At 52.6% G+C, this 17,249-nt stretch overlaps 2 protein-coding genes across 7 annotated transcripts in view; both read left to right on the top strand.

Moving 5' to 3' along the window:
• The window catches only part of LOC101286834 (guanine nucleotide-binding protein G(s) subunit alpha), a 103,695-nt gene that overhangs the window by 39,940 nt on the left and 46,506 nt on the right, over positions 1-17,249 (top strand). For 4 of the 6 annotated variants that reach the window (XM_049699145.1, XM_049699144.1, XM_033410281.2 and 1 more), the window contains exon 1: positions 9,561-11,457. The exons of the other annotated variants lie outside the window; for them this stretch is intronic. In XM_049699145.1, the coding sequence (XP_049555102.1) occupies positions 9,576-11,457 (1,882 nt within the window). In that variant the 5' untranslated portion in view covers positions 9,561-9,575. Of the gene's footprint in view, positions 1-9,560; positions 11,458-17,249 lie in introns of those variants that run through there. 6 annotated transcript variants of the gene reach the window in all.
• LOC101282939 (neuroendocrine secretory protein 55-like) overlaps positions 1-17,249 on the top strand; it is a 57,007-nt gene that overhangs the window by 3,361 nt on the left and 36,397 nt on the right. The gene's annotated exons all lie outside the window — the stretch shown is intronic.

The following is a 17,249-nucleotide window of genomic DNA, read 5'->3' as shown; positions in this document are numbered from 1 at the left end:
ATTTCTGGCAAGTTTTCCAAGCATTCCCAACTCACTAGTCTCCCAACTAGCCCTTTGTCTCGCCCTGCTCAACTGGGGTGTTAGCATTTGAATGGGCTTAACTTGCCCTTGCAACTTAGGAAATTGTCTTAGAAAAAGCAGACCTTAAGAGTTGACCACTGGGGTGAATTACCAGCCAGTTATAAGGTTTCGATTGGAGAGAAAGGGGAAGAGGAGGGGAAGGAGGGTAAAGCTACTTAAATTGTAAGCTCTGATATTCAGGATTTTTAATTTTGCGACATTAATCATTTGCTTAATAGAAATGTGCTTTTTCTTGGACAAAGGTGCTCTTTTAACTGAACTTTTTGAGTTGGAAAGTCATGCAGCAGTGTTCAAATACTGTGTGGTGTCAACAATCTGGTGTAGGTTTACTTCTGAGGTTTGGCAAGCAAGACTTCTAATCTGTTTATCAGAATTCAGGAATTGGGAATTTTAAAGTTTGGAATTGTTTTAAGATAATGTTTCTTTAACGCGCTAGAAACTTTTTCCCCTTGGAATTGCTATCAGCCCTTTACACTTCAGCCCTCATTTTTAGCAGCTGTGATGGAGGGTTTAATGAGAAAGAAAGCTGCAACTTCGGTGTAGGTAAGAAGGAGGTTTGTTTTTTTGTTTGTTTTAAATAACCTGCATGGATTTTACTTAATTTGTCTGTATTGTTACTGCTCTTTATGTAAAGGGAGGCTATGGAGAGGAAACTGAGCAGAAACCTTGGTGTTTGGGGAAAGTATGTCTCTTTAACAGAAAGGTGGCCTATAACAGCAAATCGCTAGAATCAAATTAAGCGTCCAGAGTGATGTCATATGCCAGCTCGAGTGCTACCCTTCTCTTAAAAATTGTCCAGCAAAGGGGGAATGAGATTCTCATATTACATCTTTAATCCCCATGTTCCAGAATGAGGGATGGAATTCCTCGTCCTGCTCTGCGGGTTTGACATTAATGACGCTATTTTCTAAATCCTGATGCCCCAGAAGTGGGCAGCAGGATCTAAGACCTCAGGCTCTTCTCACCCTGGCCCTGCCCAGCAGCCTCGGGTCAGACCCGGTGGCCTCTGCCTCAGTTTCTTCACGTGGAAAATGAAGTAGCTGAAGAGATGGTCCTAGCATCCCTTTCTGCTCCCAACACTTGGAGGTTGATTAAGAAGCTTGGAGTTGCCCAATTTGACTCATACCAATGATTTTAATGCTAAAGGAGCCCCCCCCCCCCCGCCGCCCCGAACGTTAAAGCTTGATAGAATAAAAGCCAGTTGGGAAGAAATCCGTTTTGTGTTGATCTAATTTGATTTTCCCAAATCTGGTTTTGAATTGGGGGCAAAAATGGTTTCGAGGCCAGTTAGAAATAAATAAACGATAGATAAGTAAGTAAGCAGGCAGTCAGGTTAGAGAATTCAGAATTCCACTGTGTTCTATTACTAACGGGGGGGTGGGGGTGGCCTCCTCAAGAGCAGATACTTAGTGTTTGTCTTAGGTGTGCTGGTTTTCCCACCTGCCCTCCCTGATCTCAGGGTCGGGGCAGGGAGCCCTGGAGCCAGCCTGGCCCTGAGCACTGCAGCCGGGAGATGCTGGCCGCTTTGGGAGAGAGCAAACTTAACAGCCCCGCTGCTTAACTGACCACAAGTGTTGAATATATTCTTTGGTAACACGTTCAAGTGCCCTGATTAGGTGAGACCTGAAAAAATAGCCCAGAGGCTGCAGCTAGTTAGGATAAACCAGTTTTCTCAACCTTTGTATTTTTTTTCTCTTATCACTCCCTCCCAGGAGCTTCTTCAGACATCTTTTTCTTAATTAGTCCTCGCCCATGAAATGTTAGAGATATATCGTCTATGTTTCTGTACTGCGGGATCTGGTAATAGCTAAGGGTTTTTTTGCACTCCCCCCAAACCAATCTTGTCTCTGTTGCAAATGCATGAGATAAAGAAAGCAAATGTTTAAAAGAACTGGTTTATGTCAAATTAAGTGATTTAACGTTCTGTTTTTGTTTTGTATTTTAAACTTTTGGGGGGCTACGTATTAAAAGGCTATATATAAGGTGGATTTTACTGATGTTTGGTTTCTCTTTCTTACATCTCATGTTTTTTCCCCAAGCCCCCTGGTGCCGATACTGGTGCTAGTGCCTACTTAATTCACACGGCAGAGAAGCCAGAGTAAACAGCCTAGTGACTCAGTTCTCCCAAGCCCAAGAGTCTGCAGTGCAGGGCCACCATCACCTGCTGACAGCACTCAGCCAGTTGAGGCGGCACACCTGAGATGAGCTGACGCCACGGAACCCACCCCCCAACTCCCTATTCCAGGGTAGAACCAGGAAGGCAGCCTCCCCCAGCTTCACGTGTGGACACGGCCTGTTTTTTGGGCTTATTTTAGGCTGAGCACGTGGCCAATTAGCTGGGGGGGCACAGATATCAGGCCATAGCTAGAGGAGGCTTCATGGACAGAGGGCAGGTGGTGGCTGTAATGGGGGGTAGACGTGAGGACGACAAAAGGAAAAGAAGGTTTGGGGGGATCACAGGAAAAAGAGGGAGACAAGACACCTGACAAGCAAAAGATGAGGTTTGGAGATGGGGATCACAAAGCCTATAAATGTTAGGGCTAGAGAGAACAGGTTGAAGCACGAGATTGGGGAGAAAAAGGTTTGGGGAGACTCCATGGCAGTCTTCAAATACGTGGTGGCAGGAGGGGCAACGTCAGCTTAGCATTAGGAAGAGCATTTTTCACAGACAAGGATGACAAGGGATGGCCGCTAATGGGGGTCTCAGATTAGTCACCCTTAACCTCACCGTCCCTCTGAGAGTCTCTTACAGGCCTGGCCCAGAAATTTCAGTTTCTAGGTGCGGTAGAGTTGTCATACATATGACCTCAGCTGCTTCAACTAAATGGAAAGATTCGCAGCCTAGGAAACCTTGCTTCATGTGGCTCAGATCCTAAGGCCTGGATTCTGGTTCAGGGAGAGTCCCCGAATCTCAAACCTGAGCGGTGTTAGGGGGTGCAGGGCCAAAGACTCCCCCACCCCGCCCCCGCTGAAGAAGACAAGTTTCTCCTCCCCGACGCGAGAGCCGGCTTCTGAGTGTCCTGGCTTATGTTGCTGTCTCAGTTAGATTTCATTAGGAAACTGCACTCTGGGTAATTGAGGTTGTGCGCGAAGGTGAAATATACCATTCCCCTTAAATTCAAATCACTATGCCAAGAATCACCCGGGGTGCCTCTAAAGCCAAATTTCTCTTCCGGGATTCCCTCCCGCCATCCCAGCCCCCCACTTTTGCCCCCTCTCAGTCCCCTTCCTGGGGTGGCACTGGAACCACCACTTCTCCCCCTGAAATACTCTGCTGCACCACCAGCCAGCGTGGAGACCACAGCTTCATCCAGGTGACTGGAGAATGTCTGGACCCACCCTACAAGCGCAGGGGGTGAGATGCCTGCGGGTCTGCAGCCAGACCCGGGGGGCCGGTCCAAGACAAGGGCTGCTGAGTACAGCTAGTGAGCTGAACGAGGGGGTCTGAATTCATAGTGGGAACCCTTGGCCTCTGGGGCTCCAGCCTGGGGCTTTTTACTCTGAGCAGGTCAAGTCTTCTCATACATCTGGCTGCCACTGTCTGGCACCATGAGCCCTGCATCTGCCCCTAAGCCTCATCCACTTGAGGCATTTTCCTTGCACTTAGCATTTGCCTGAAACAGCCCGGTCACGCAGACCCTTCTGCAGACAGCAGTAGGCTGCTGCCACCTCCACCGGCCATGGCTGGCCGAGGAGATGCTGAAAGAGAGAAGGATGGGCGCAGCGAGTCCTAATTGAACAGTAATTAATTGAACAGCTTCAAAGTCTTATTGCTACTCAGTCAGCACTCAGAAAACATTTGTCACCGGGAGGCTGAGAAACATAATCGCAGCCTGAATTCGCTTCCCTTTGTCCTCCCCTTTCTGCTTTTGCCTTTTCCTCACAACCGGTGGAAAGATTCTCCTCCTCATTTGAAAGTAACCCACTGGCAGCTAATGACTCGAGGGGGCTGCAGAGAAGGCTCTTCCGCAAACTGCCCCCCACCCGACGCCCTGCTAGGGGGAAACGCCGCCGCCCAAGATCACGTTTTCCTGGTTTCTGCTCTCTTCTCTCTTGCCTACCCCCCCTCCCTCTCAAGGGACCCTCTTCCACTTCGCTTTCTCTTTCTTGAATAAAGGGATGAACTAAAAAAGAAAGCTGACAGGCAGCTACTTAAAATCTGGATGGGGCTTGTGCCTTGGGCAATGAGTAAGAGTCCCCGAACATAAGTACCCTGAGATCGTTCACTGATTATGACGTGTGCTGCCGTGGAGGCGTCGATATAGCGCAAGATGGAGTTGGGGAGGCCCAGGGAGTCGTGTGGAGCCACCAAGGAAGGGGGCCACATCCCTGCAGGTGGCACTGGTGCCATTCAGAGTCAACAGTGAAGAAACACCGTCCTTCCGTTTGGGGTTACCTCTTTACAAAAAGCCAGCCGATTGCTACCTGTGTGGCACCTGGGCCGTCTGGTCTGAACAGACTGACTTTCCTTAGAAGTGCAGCATTTAACTGAAACGAGTAATTTTCCCAACCTTTCTTAATGCATCAAGTGGAGAAAAGTTACCCTTTCCAAGTAGCTAAGAATATATTATAATTTTCAAGAACCCTTCACCTGGATACTGAGAGCCAATCCTCTCTTCCTGTCACGGACACCTCATCTCACTGCAGCCCCTCGCACACTCCCCGTCAGGTAGGGTCCAGACCCTGGCCCACAGCTTCACCCCAGCTCAGCCTTCCTTCAGGCACCCTGACTAGCCTATCTTGCCGCCTTCTTCCTGGGCTGCGTGAACCCATTAACTAACTTTCTTCCTCCTTCCTGCTCATTCCTAGAAAAGATACACCTCTTCCCCGATAGAAATCCATCCAGAATTGGAAATCTATGCCCCAGATACTCTGCGATTATAAAATTACAATGGCAGATCCTAAAAACTGTGCCCTCTGGCCATCTCCATGCAGGTGAAGGCCACATTTCCGTCTCAGCCAAGATCGCCAGCCCCGAATGCGCTCGCCAGACAGTCCCACCAACCAGGGTGGCCCCCAGTCAGCCCACCAGCTGACCACCCCCAGCTCTTACCATACCCGTTCCTCGGGTCCCTGTGGTCAGGCTACCCAGCTGCCTTTCAAACATCGGCCACATTGCTGCCACCTCTCAGGTCCCACTGCTGATCTGTGGTGGAGTTTCAGCTCTGATCCTCACTCATCCAAGTGATTTGGGGTTTTCAGGTTCTGGTAGCCAGTAACTAGAGAAAAATAAGAGTGGACAAAAAGGGGAACACTGGAGTTAAATGCTGGCATTTTTTCTCCTTGGTCCAACTTATCTGTAACCGTTAAAGGCAGTTCCTACTCAAGTCTAAGGGTCCTTTCTCAGCCCACAGCAGTGGGGCAGTTTCAACTGGGGGTGATTTTGCCTCTCGGGGGACGCTTGACAAAATTTAGAGACATTTTTGGTGGCTACACCTAAGGGGATGCTACTGGCATCTAGTGGGTAGAGGCCAGGGACGCTGCTAGGCGTCCTTCAGTGCCCGGGACAGTCACCACAGCAAAGAATTACCTGGCCCCCGATGTCACCAGTGCAGAGGCTAAGAAACCACCATCGAGATGAGATCTGTTGACCAATTCTTAACTTCTTCACTCCGGCGTACTCCCGCCCATCCCGTCCTAGGCCCGCTGCTCTCTCCTGTAATGTCCCCCCTTTTCTTCTCCAGTGCTCCAGGTGTTTGAGCTTCTATCACCAAACATATTTCTCCCCTTGAAGGTTTTATCTGATCTAGTGATTTCATATCCTAAGAAGGATAACTGTCCCTTTGAATTCGGGGTCTTTACCTTCCTTCTAAACTTTGGTCCCTTCCTCCTAAATAATAAGCTGAAGAAAATCTCCACCCAGACTGTACATCCTTCCTTCCCCTCTGCCATGTCTAAAACCAGACTGGCTCCACCACCATGCCAGCTTCTCTCCAGATCCTCCACAACGTCCCTATCCCACAGGTATCCCATCATCCAGGCACCAGACTTGACTCCGCCACCCTTTGTGCGTTGCACAGAAGTCGCTGGAGGGTCCTCTGGGATCCCTCTTGAGTCCCTCCCTCCAGCCCTCCTGCTTCCTTCCCTGTGCGTGGTTCTCGCTCCCTTAAAGGTCATGACCAGACACAGCCTCCTTTGTTCTCTTCCACGGGACCATCCTCCGCACTGCCTCAAACCTGTCCTAAAACTAGGCTCAAATCCTCACTTGCAGGACAAAAAATTCAGTATCTCTTCCATTTCCTACCAAAACAGCCTCAAAACTGCCTGCCCTGAGAAATCCTACCCAATTTTTCCTGCCTCTCTCCCCCACTGGTCCTCCCAGACCCGGCAAGGTGGCCTGTTCTCTTTACCCAGCCATGTGCCACGTTTCCCACTGTTGGATCTTTGTTCGTGGTAGGCCAATGTCTCCCATCCCCCCCCTTCTGTTCACAGCCTAGACATCTATCCCTCCACAGAGGCCCACGTGAAACTCTATTTTCTCCAACAAGGTCCCCCCAGTTGCAGGTCTTTTCTTTCCTTTTTATGTTGCTTAGCCTCTGCGAGGGAGGGCTGCTCTCTGCCCAATCTGTATCCCGCCAATGCCTGTGCTCTCCTGGCAAACCACCAGGATGCTACCGGCTCCTGAGGATGTCAAACAGAGACCCTGTGCCCATTCCTTGCTGACGTGGGCGGCGCGCGAGGCCTGGCGAGAGCAAACCGTCCCTCTGGGGCCCCCACCGTGGCCTCCCTGAGGCTCCAAACCGCGACGTCTACTAACCTTCCACTTCGGCAGGGCTCAGCACCCCCGCGACCTCAACTCCTTATCCATCTGGGGCCGCTCCTCTGCAGCGGGGCAGTGAGCCCCTCTCCTCAGGGTCTGGGCCCTCTACCTCCAGGCCCTGGAAAGCCTGCTCCTCGCCTCACCCCGGCGGCGGATCCCTGTTAGGTGGGCTCGCCCACCGCCATCAGCGAGAACAAGGGTTGGTCCCTGAGAGCCCTCACCTCCCCTTTCAGCCTTGGTGACTTGGGGCGCCAGGAAGAGCGACCCCACGGCGCCACCCAGCCTCGTGGCGGTCCAGGCCTGGTCGCCATACCCCCGCCCACCAATCCGCTTCTAACCACCCCGGCCGCATAACCTCTTAGGGCGTTCCAACGCGGCGCCCCCTATTGGACCTCCCACTCATATCCGGTTTCCGGTCCGACGCCCCCCGCTCATTCGCCAGGCAGCGTTGATTGGCGTGACCCCAGCCCAATGGCCGACCCAGCGCTGGGGTTGGAGGGGAGCGAGTTGACTGTTGCGACCCAGTTGGACCATTCAGTGGATGCCCAAAAGGTTGAGCCGTTACGCGTGGGGATAGTTGTCCAAAGTTTGAACCAAAGTTCAGTGTTGGCACTTGGAAGTGTGTAGACCCGAAGAGATGAGAGGAGACGCCCTTGGGGAGGCTCCACACGCTACCCGGGGTCCAACTTGGTCAGCTTCCTCCTCGCAGCGCGGCCACGTGCGGGGGCAGTGAGGCGCTCTGGCTGTGACCCCCTCGTTTGAAGAGGGTTGCGTTAGGTTTCACGAGGTTGGAGCATACGTGCGTACGTGGTTCGCTCGACTGCGGCTGGCAGATACAGCGATCCAGGCAGTGCGATCCCGGCGATGCGCCCCGCTTGCCGCATCCCGCCGCCCCTCACCCCGCCCTAAGGCCAGGCGCCCACCTGACTCTTGCCCAGCTGCCTTCCACCTAAAAGTGGCTCACAGGTCCCTGTCACCCACTGGCGAGTCAGATACGATGCCATGCCTGAGTCCCGGGTCTTACGCGAACCGCAAACAGCAAATCTTTCCTGGGGCTCAAAGCCAGATTTCGCCGACCCCAAACCCAGATCAGTGTGCATGCACGCACGAGCCCACCCAAGTGGTGTAGGCATTGATCCCCGCCGGCTCGGAGCCCACCGCGCGCTACGGCGACGGGAATGCAGCCGGGCGACTGCCGGGTTTGTGGCAAGACTTGTGTGCCTCCTCAGCGGGCTCAAGCGCTGGAAAAGTAAAGCTGCTGCTCTGGGAGACCCACAGCGAGAGCAGAAGGACTGGAAGGGGGCTGGAGGAGGGCTGGAGCGGGGCTAGAGGAGCAGACTGACCACCCCCGCAGCCGGTGCCCGAGGCGGGGAGCAGCGCACAGCGGCCGCAGCTGCCCGCGCGGCACGGTGTGTATTTTTGGATTTGGTGCGCATGGGGTTTCTCAGTCTCTGAGACCACCCTAAACCGGCCGTAAATTTCAACTGAAATTCCATTTAGCCCTTCCCCCCGCACAGTAGGACCCCTGGAACTCCGGGGCCTACAGTCTGGGGGGTCCCTGTGTGCGTCCCACGCCCCCGCGTTCCGTGCCGCGGCAGCTACCGCTTAGAGAGTCTCGGTGGTAGATGCCCGAGACCCTCTTATTCCCCTGTATTTATCATAGTCCGCATAAACGGGGAGGAACCCTGCCTGCGCCACCGCAGGCCACTGCTGAGACCCCAGAGTGTGGTGGGGATGGGGGACATAGAGGTGCTTTACAGGAGCCAGCCTCGGCAACCGGCAAACAAAAACGCAGAAGCGATGGAAAGTACCCCAACACATTTTAAAAACAAATTGCGTGCTCACACTCGGCACCCCTTGCCCCTCGCCTCCTGCCTGCTCCGCCGGTGGGCTCACGACCACCTGTCGCATCCCCGCGCGCGCCTGCACCCCCTTCCCACCCGCCCAAAGCCTTGCGCTCCAGACCTGGGCAGGATCCGAGGCTGCCCAGGGCTGGGGGCTGGGGCTCAGGGGTTCAGGGGTAATTTGGGGTTATGAAACACTCCTGCAGTCCCCCCTCCCCTCGAGGAGAGTCTGTTGGGTCTGGGAGGGAGGGTTTCAGCTCCTGCGCTCAAGCAGCCAGGGGCCCACGTCTTGCATCACGTGTCCCGCAACGCAGGAGAGCTCTCTCTCTGGCCAGGGGAGAAGAGAGGAGAAAGACTCCAAATCAGTCAGGGAGAGGACTGGAAGGAATCAAAACGTCCCTGCGAGGCCTGCGCTCATCAGCCCCCTTACCCAAAGTCCGGGGCTCCCGGCTCCCGGAGCCGGCTCCCGGAGCCACCTCGGCCGGGGCTGGTGTCCCCTGGTGGCAGAGAAAGAGCACTACGAGCGATTTTCGGACCGAATCGGCACGCTCCTCTGATCCAAGCAGGCGGGGCTGGCCTGGAGCTGAGAGAAAGAGAGAGGAGGGAACGAAGCAGGCCTAAGGGGGGGCCAGGGGCCGCCTGAGGGGATAAAAGTGGCCAGAAAGGAGCCAAGACTCAACCAGCAACAATAGACTTGCTTCTGCCATGGTCTGGGGTTTGAGGTCCTGAACCCCTAGACCTCACTGGGGTTAGAAAGTGTGGTTGGAGAACTTTCCAGCTGGTACTTCAATTTTTTTTTTTTTTTTTGAAAATATTTTTTTCACCCTAGTTCGGTCGGGTGCTCCGTCTTACGGGGCCCCAAGTTTATTTTAAGAAACCGCCACCGTGTTATGGGCGTGCGCAACTGCCTCGACGGCAATAATATGTCAGGACAACGCAATATCCCCCTTGAACTCGGCGAACAGCCCGAGCAACCACCTTTGGAGGCCCCAGGGGCAGCTGCCCCCGGTGCTGGGCCTGGCGCAGCCGAAGAGATGGAGACCCCACCGCCTCACAGCGAGCCCGTCCCCGTCGAGATTGAAGGCGAGGCCTGTGGACCCCCAGAAGTCTCCAGGCCCAAGTTCCAGGACCTCAGCCAGGCCATCAAGGAAGCCGGAGCCCATGGAAGCTACAGCCCACCTCCTGAAGAAGCCATGCCCTTCGAGGTCGAGCAGTCCAGCTTGGGACGCTTCTGGCCTACCCTGGAGCACCCTGGAGACACCACTGGGGCCCATGCAGGCCTTGAAGCCTTCAGCCCACCGATCGTGGAGCCCAGAGCCTTCGGTGAGGCCAAGCCAAGCCTGGGAAGCTACAGCCCTCCCCCCGAAGAAGCTATGCCCTTTGAGTTTGAGCAGCCTGCGCAGGGAAGCTGCAACCAACCTCTCTTGCAGGTCTCAGACCTTGCTCCAGGAGGCCCAGGTGCGGGGGTCTTTAGGGCTCCTCCCGAGGAGCCCCAAGATCTCAGACCTGCAAGCGCACGCTTCAGAGGAGGATGCAGCCCTCCCCGTGAGGAGGATGTGCCATTTGAGTTTGATGGAGCAGGCTTTGGGGACGACAGCCCACCCCCTGGGCTCCCCGGAGCTATCCCACAAATCGATGGCCTTGGCGGCAACGAGATCGCGGCAGTCGCGGCCCCGAGTGCGGTCCTCCTCGCTCCCGCCGCGAACGAGCCCCCCCTCTGGGTCCCAGGCATCATCGGCAGCCCATCTCGAGAGGCTGTCAGACCTTCTCCACGCTTCGCGGGCAACAGCCCCCCGATGGAGATCTCCGGACCCCCGCGCGAGATTGGCAGCGCCCCCGTTGGGGTCGACGACGCTCCCGTCAACGTGGACAGCCCCCGAGTCGCGCCTGACGGCCCGCCCATCGAGGTCTCCCGAGCCCCAGTTAAGAGAGAGCAAGCAGAGGGAGAGAGACCCCCAGTTGAGGGAGAAGCAGCCGAGATGGAAGGAGGCTCAGCCGACGCTGCCGCGGAGAGAGGCAAAGTCCCTGATCCCGGAGACGGAGCCCCTGCCGCCGGAGCAGCCCCTGACGCGCCAGCCGCCGGGGCAGCCCCCGATGCTCCTGCCGCCGGGGCAGCCCCTGCCGGCCCTGACACGCCAGCCGCCGGGGCAGCCCCTGCCGCCCGGGCAGCCCCTGCTGCCCGGGCAGCTCCTGTCGCCCGGGCCGCCCCTGTCGCCCGGGCCACCCCTGTCCCCCGGGCCGCTCCCACCGCCTGGGCAACCCCAGCCTCTGGAGCCCGACCCAAGATCAGTTTCCTTAGACCCCCCAGCCCCGAGATCCAGGCTGCCGATCCGCCTACTCCGCAGCCTCCTCGCGCATATGCCTGGCGGGGCAGGTCTGAGCGCAGCTGCTACCGCGGCGGCGACAACGACGACATATCGGTCAGCAGCGACAGCGGAGACGAATCCGACGATGGGACCTTCGGATGCCACCGCTGGTTTCAGTCCAGGCGAAACCGCCGCCGCCAAAAGACCCGGCGCAACTTGCTCCGCAACTTCCTCGTTCAGGCCTTCGGAGGCTGCTTCTGCAGATCCGAGAGCCCCCAGTCCAGAGGCTCCCTCAGCCCCAAGGTCAAGAAGGTTGCCCTGGAGGAGAAGCGCAGACAGACCCGCAAGGAAAGCGTGGAGATGCGCGCCCAGAAGCGCACAGAGAAGAAACGCAGCAAACTCATCGACAAGCAGCTCCAGAACGAGAAGATGGGCTACATGTGTACGCACCGCCTGCTGCTTCTAGGTAATGCGGCGGACTCTGCCCGTGGGGAGCAGGGCCGCCCGGGGGCCCCGGGAGTGGGTGGCAGGGCTGCCCGGTGGGGCTTGGGGCCCGGCGGTGGGAGGACGGGGTCTGGGCAAAGGCGGGAAGAACCTGCCAGAAAGTTCCAGCTGGGGGCCCTAACTTTGCCCCGGGAGCGGGGGGGGCCTCGGGTGGGCTTGGGTGGCGAAGTGTGTGCCCTTTAGGGAGAAAAGTGGTGCCGTGCAACACTGAGGGTCGTTTCCAGCTGGACAAACCAGCGCCAGCGACCGTAAGACGTCGCCGAGTCGTGGGGTGGGGGACGGCAAGAAAGGCGGGGGCTTCAGGTGAGCCAGGAACTGCAGGGGAGGGCTCCGGGGTCGCTCAGGCTGGGCTGGCTGGGGCCGTTGGTGGGTTGGGGTCATTGGAGAAGGTGCGTCCCCGCCTCGCCTGGCACGGCTGCTTGGAGTAAGACGGCTTGTTGTTGGTGTGTGTTGGTGTCCATATTGTGTCCGCCTGTGCATGATATGCTCAAGCGTTCTTCCATTCCCGCCCCTGGCACCCCCAAATTACCCGCCGACTGTGTACTTGTACCGGGGAACGGGCTGTCTTGTGTTTTGCGCCATTGCGCGGGCAAAAACTTTCCATGTTCGCACACTCGGGTGGTACCTGTGCGCTGGCGCTGTGCAGTGGGCGGCGCGAAAACGCCCGAGAAGGTAGCGGGAGACGCTGGGCAGGATGTCGGGCCGCTGGCGGGGCGGGGGGAGGGGGCCGCCTCCGGCCGGCCTCCGTAACCTGTTTTCTGTCTGTCTTTCTCTCTTTTCTCCCTTTGCGCTAAGCGTTTCCTCACTTCTCATTCGTTCGCCCAACCCTCCCGCCTTTACGGTTGAAAAACCAGACACTCAGGTATCTGGGGCGTCCGGGGCTGCGCGCAGAAATTCGGTATTCTGCACACACTCTGATCACCTGGCGGGGGACGGAGGGAGGAGGGGAAGAAACCCCCCCACACACTTAACCCGCTGTAGGCGAGTCCCGTATCCCAAACCACACGGGGCTGGTTCCGGGGGGGAGGGGCTGGGGAGGTGGGAGGGGGCGTGGCCATGTTTAAAAAATATGAAATCATTTTTCTTCCTAGGGAAGAGCCTGAGGTAAGCCAATCATTTACCCTTTTACAGAATACAGTAGGAGGGGCTTGGTGTAAAGAGAGAGGGTTTATGCGTTGGGAGTGGAATGCCCATCTTGTGTTTGAAATGCAATTAAAATAAAACTTTTTAAAAAATGCTTCCAGTGTATTTTAAGTGTGTGGACAAAATGTGATAAAACTGTGAGACATGTAAATGTTTGCATGTGAATTCTTTCAAGCAGCTTTAGCTGGGGGCAAAGAGGCTGAAAGGTAAGATCCTCTGCATATGGGCTTGGGATACAGAAACATTAAAAAGATGTTAATAATCCCATTGGAAGGGTACCTTTGGTGGCCCCGGCCTTCCCCCTCCTCCTCCCTTCACCTATGCCAGCTTTCAGGGTCCTCTCCCCTCTCCAGGACCTCCCTCCTCCCCCCCACAGCGTGACTCTCGTGCCACAGCTAATCAAAGCAGCAATTAGCAAAGGTCTGAATGTAGGGCTTAAGTGAAAATTTCAGATGTGAAACTCCACAATCTTAATTTCTTTATTTATTCTCTAAGACCTCTCAAGGGATTTCAAGATCACAACTTTTCAGGCGGTGCTATGTTTGTTTGCTAAATATTTTATAATGTGTGATGGTGTCTATTAATGACCTATGGGCATCACTGTTTGCTGTTGTGATATGTGCCTCTCACACATCACAGTTTTACAAGTGATGGTCATTCTGTTTATGCCCACCCAGGGAAACACAGACAACATCATTTCCCCAAAAACATACAGGAGGGAGACAGTTTTACATTTCAGATGCCTCAACTGCGTGGAAGGCACAGCGCCTCAAATGACAGCGTGCTGTTTTCCTGCAGACAACTGATTTTGCCACAAGAGCCCCATTTCAATATCCCAAGCATAGCTCTGGGTAGCAAACCTGTGATGGGGGAGGCGGCCATAATTGGGGGCAGACAGGAGAGCCAAGTGACGGTGTGCACTTGAGCCCTAATTGGCCAGTGCCCCTCATATGCCGGGGCCTCAGTTGCCTCATTTGTGAAATGAAACTTGCAAGCAGATCTTCACTGAATTCTCCTTTGCTCCATGGCCTGAATCCCCTATTCTGGGGGTTGGGGAGCACCATCCACTTAAATCAGGACTGGAGCCTTAAACCATAGGTTATGCACGCATCAACTCTGTAGCAAACAGCCCGTTTCTGGGGCTGAGCCTTAAGAATGTTAGAAGTTTCCCTTGCTTACCCATGTTTTATATGCAGGGGGAAAAATTCACCTTAAGTAAAGGAAATTAGCTGGGGTCACCCTGCCATCATCCTGGCCCTGCACCCAGGTCAAACCCGTTTGCATGCAGTGTAGTCCAGTGAAACGTGGGCCCTGTCTAGCATGAACCTGAATTCAGAAAGCCAGATTGCCTGCTGTGGCAGTGTGGCTTGTTGAGCCAGGCTGCAATCTGACAAGGTTTCATTTTGCCAAAGTGACAAGAGAGGCACCCCGCTGGGTCTGAATTATTTCCATGTTTGCAGAGGGGGAGAGGAGGCAGGATGAAGACCCACTTCCATTTAGGACAAGCCTTTTCACTAACATTTAAATCCTAACATATAAAACAAGACATCCGTATACGCTGAGCACTGAAAAGGGAAGATCAAATGACCATCCTTTGATAATTGGTGACATACAGATTCATCTGTTGCTTTAAAACTGTATGTGTTTCTGTGTATATACCCTCTCCATTTTTATTGCCCAAACAGCTTAACCACATTACAGGGACTCTTAAAAAGGAAAATGGTAGATAAATAGTTAGAAATAGATAGACAATCAGTAACATGACTGAAATTCTAGAATAGCTAAAAAGTTGAAGCCTTTTTCTTACTCAACACTAGCCAATAATAGACTTATTTCCATGTTTCTGTTGCCTTTCTGAATAATTTTGGTGGCTTAAACATGTTTTGGAAACCTAATTTGGGTGATTCCCTCATTTTTGTTGAGAATTGAAGGGACTGCTAGGCTAGAATTTCTTAGTAGCTGCTGACTGTATTAAAATTGTGCAGGCAAATGCTATATATAATAATGGCTATTCTGCCATGACACTTTGTTTATACAGTGAATCTCAATTAATTGTATGATAATTTATTTATGCCACCAGGTACAACAGTGAGGCATCCATCTCATCCTGCTGGAGTGCCCTTTGCTTTGCTTTTTTATTTACTTTTAATTCAGCCATTTTTCCGTATTCAAAATGCCTCCACTGAGCTGTTTGGTACAGTGGGAAGGGCATGGCTTACCAGGCCAAAAATCTCTTCCTTGCCTTTTAAAATCCAATTTCCATAGATTTTTCTCAAAAAAAAAAAATGCCTTTCTATACAGCTATGTTAATTTTTATCATTTGCCTACGTTACATATACCATGGAAAACGTATTAAGCAAAAAAAAAGTGGGGTTTGTCACCTTTTTGTACATTCCTCCCACCCCCTTACTCTCCCCACCCCCAGCTTGAGAGGGATAGCCTCACTGCCTTCAGAATTGTTAGTAACCTGTAAGAGTAATGATTACACATAATGATAGCACTTTTTAACCGTATTTTTAAAAGCCTTTTATCCAGTCACATTTCTCCTTTGCAACAGCCTTGGGCAGTAAAAATGTGATGGGACCCCATTTCATAGGCAAGTAAACCAAAAGCTCAGAGATTAAATGTCAGGGACTTTTGCTCAAAGACTGCAAGGTAAGTGAAGGAATCAGAAGTTTCTAATTCGGTGCTTACCCCCAACATGTGGTAATAAGTTATAAAGCGTCATTTCAGTGCGAGGCATGATTACTGTTAAGTGCGCTATGTGCTCTTAAAATCCCTTGTCAGATGACAGGTGTCCCGCAGTCTTCTGCCTCCTGAATAATAACCAGAACCAGACAGACCCTTGGTTATAAATGTCCATTGAGTGTACGTGAAACGTGAGCCTCCTCATTGCTGGGATACCTGTCACTGCTGTGGTGATATTTTGTTTCCACATTTGCTGTCATTCATCTGCCAACACTGCAGTCTTTGTTTGTTTGTTGGACTTCTTTTTTTAAATGCAGGTTTTCTTTAAAGTCTTTAAAAAATCCCCCAGAAGTGTTCTTGAGCAAGGTCTAAAGCTTTTTTCTTTACTCAGGTTTCCACTAAAACATCATTATCATCATCATTTAAAAGTACAGTTGCTTTTATGCATAGCCCCTCCATTATTAGTGTTAGAGTGTAATAGACTGTTTAGAATCTCCTGGCCTGGATCTAATGACCCTATTAAAATAACTCTTACTCAATATTCTTCATAGTGATTATTTCTTAAAAGTATTCCTTCCTTTCAGTCGGGGCTAATTCCTCCTTAGTGAGTGTCAGTACATAATCTTGGAAATCACCTTTGACTTTTATGGGGGAAGGTTGGTATTAAGCAAAAAAAAAAAAAAACTTTTTTAGAGACGGTAACCTAATTGACTAGATTTGAAATTCTCCATCCCAACCGTGTGTCTTCTTTATAGAGTTAATTTTCCCACCAAATAAAACATACCCCTCACCCCAGCAAAACCGTGGCCCTCCAAATCCCTCTCCATTAAGTGACTTTTAGGAGGCATGTAAATAGCAAATGAAAACTGGTCTCTATACTTCTTGTTTCTCTAACCTGTGGCAAAGGCAGGGTTCTTCCCAACCCACCTTGTGCCTCCTAGGGTTTCTAATGGAATGTGAAATTAACATGCCAGTTGTCCATTTCAAAATCGGATTCCTCTGCAAGTGTAGCAATTTTCAAAACAGAAAGGGCAGGGCCAGTTGCTGTGACAGGGTTCCCACCAGCAATTAAAACAGTTAGTCAGGTCATTCTAATTAACCGTCTCCAGCTCTGGGGGCCCCCCCAGTAAGAGGAACTCAGACTCGGGCCCTGTTAACACCAACCTCAACAGATTTCATTGAATTAGACTGAAAGGGTCTTTGTCCCATCAGATTCCTGTTGTGGCCTGTGGTCACCCTGGGCATAAGATCCTCATCTCTTCAGGGACTGAGAGAAAGATGGGCCTGAGGCTCTCTCTTTGGGATTCTGCTGAAGAGTCAGCAAGTCAAAGTGGCCTTTATGAAACTGAGGAAGGCTAGTGGGAAGCCCCAGATACAAACTGGCCATTGGAGTAGGCCAAGGGAGGGGAGGGGTGTTTGCAGAAGAACCAGAGGAAGATGTGTCCTTTTCCTTAATTCCTCTAAAATGGGGGCCCGATACTAGAAATTGAGAGAAGCCTTGAACCCAGGGCCTGGCACATGTAAGTGTCTGATAAATGGTAGCCATTATGTTTAGAAATTTACTTTTCTTCCTGGACTTCTGTCTCCCTGGTCCAAGTGAGGGTTTGTTTTTTTGTTTTTGATGTTTTCTGTTTGTTTGTTTAATATTTTCTTGGCCATACCATGTGGTATATGGGATCTTAGTTCCCCGACCAGGGATCGAACCCATGCCCCTTGCATTGGAAGCGTGGAGTCTTAACCACTGGACCGCCAGGGAAGTCCCTGGTTGGTTATTTTTGTTTTCTGTATTCCCCATGAGACCTAAAGTTCTAAAAGTCCCAGGCACCCATCCTGTCTTTCTGTCTCGACGTTTCAGAGTACACTCTTTGTACACGTTTTATAAATAAGGGTCAACCCAAGGCGTAGACTGACGACTCTTTGCCA

This window comes from Orcinus orca, chromosome 16, assembly GCF_937001465.1.
Source record: "Orcinus orca chromosome 16, mOrcOrc1.1, whole genome shotgun sequence".
Lineage (NCBI taxonomy): Eukaryota > Metazoa > Chordata > Mammalia > Artiodactyla > Delphinidae > Orcinus > Orcinus orca.
The sequence above is the reverse complement of the archived record's forward strand: the minus strand, read 5'-3'. Positions and strand labels throughout refer to the sequence as shown.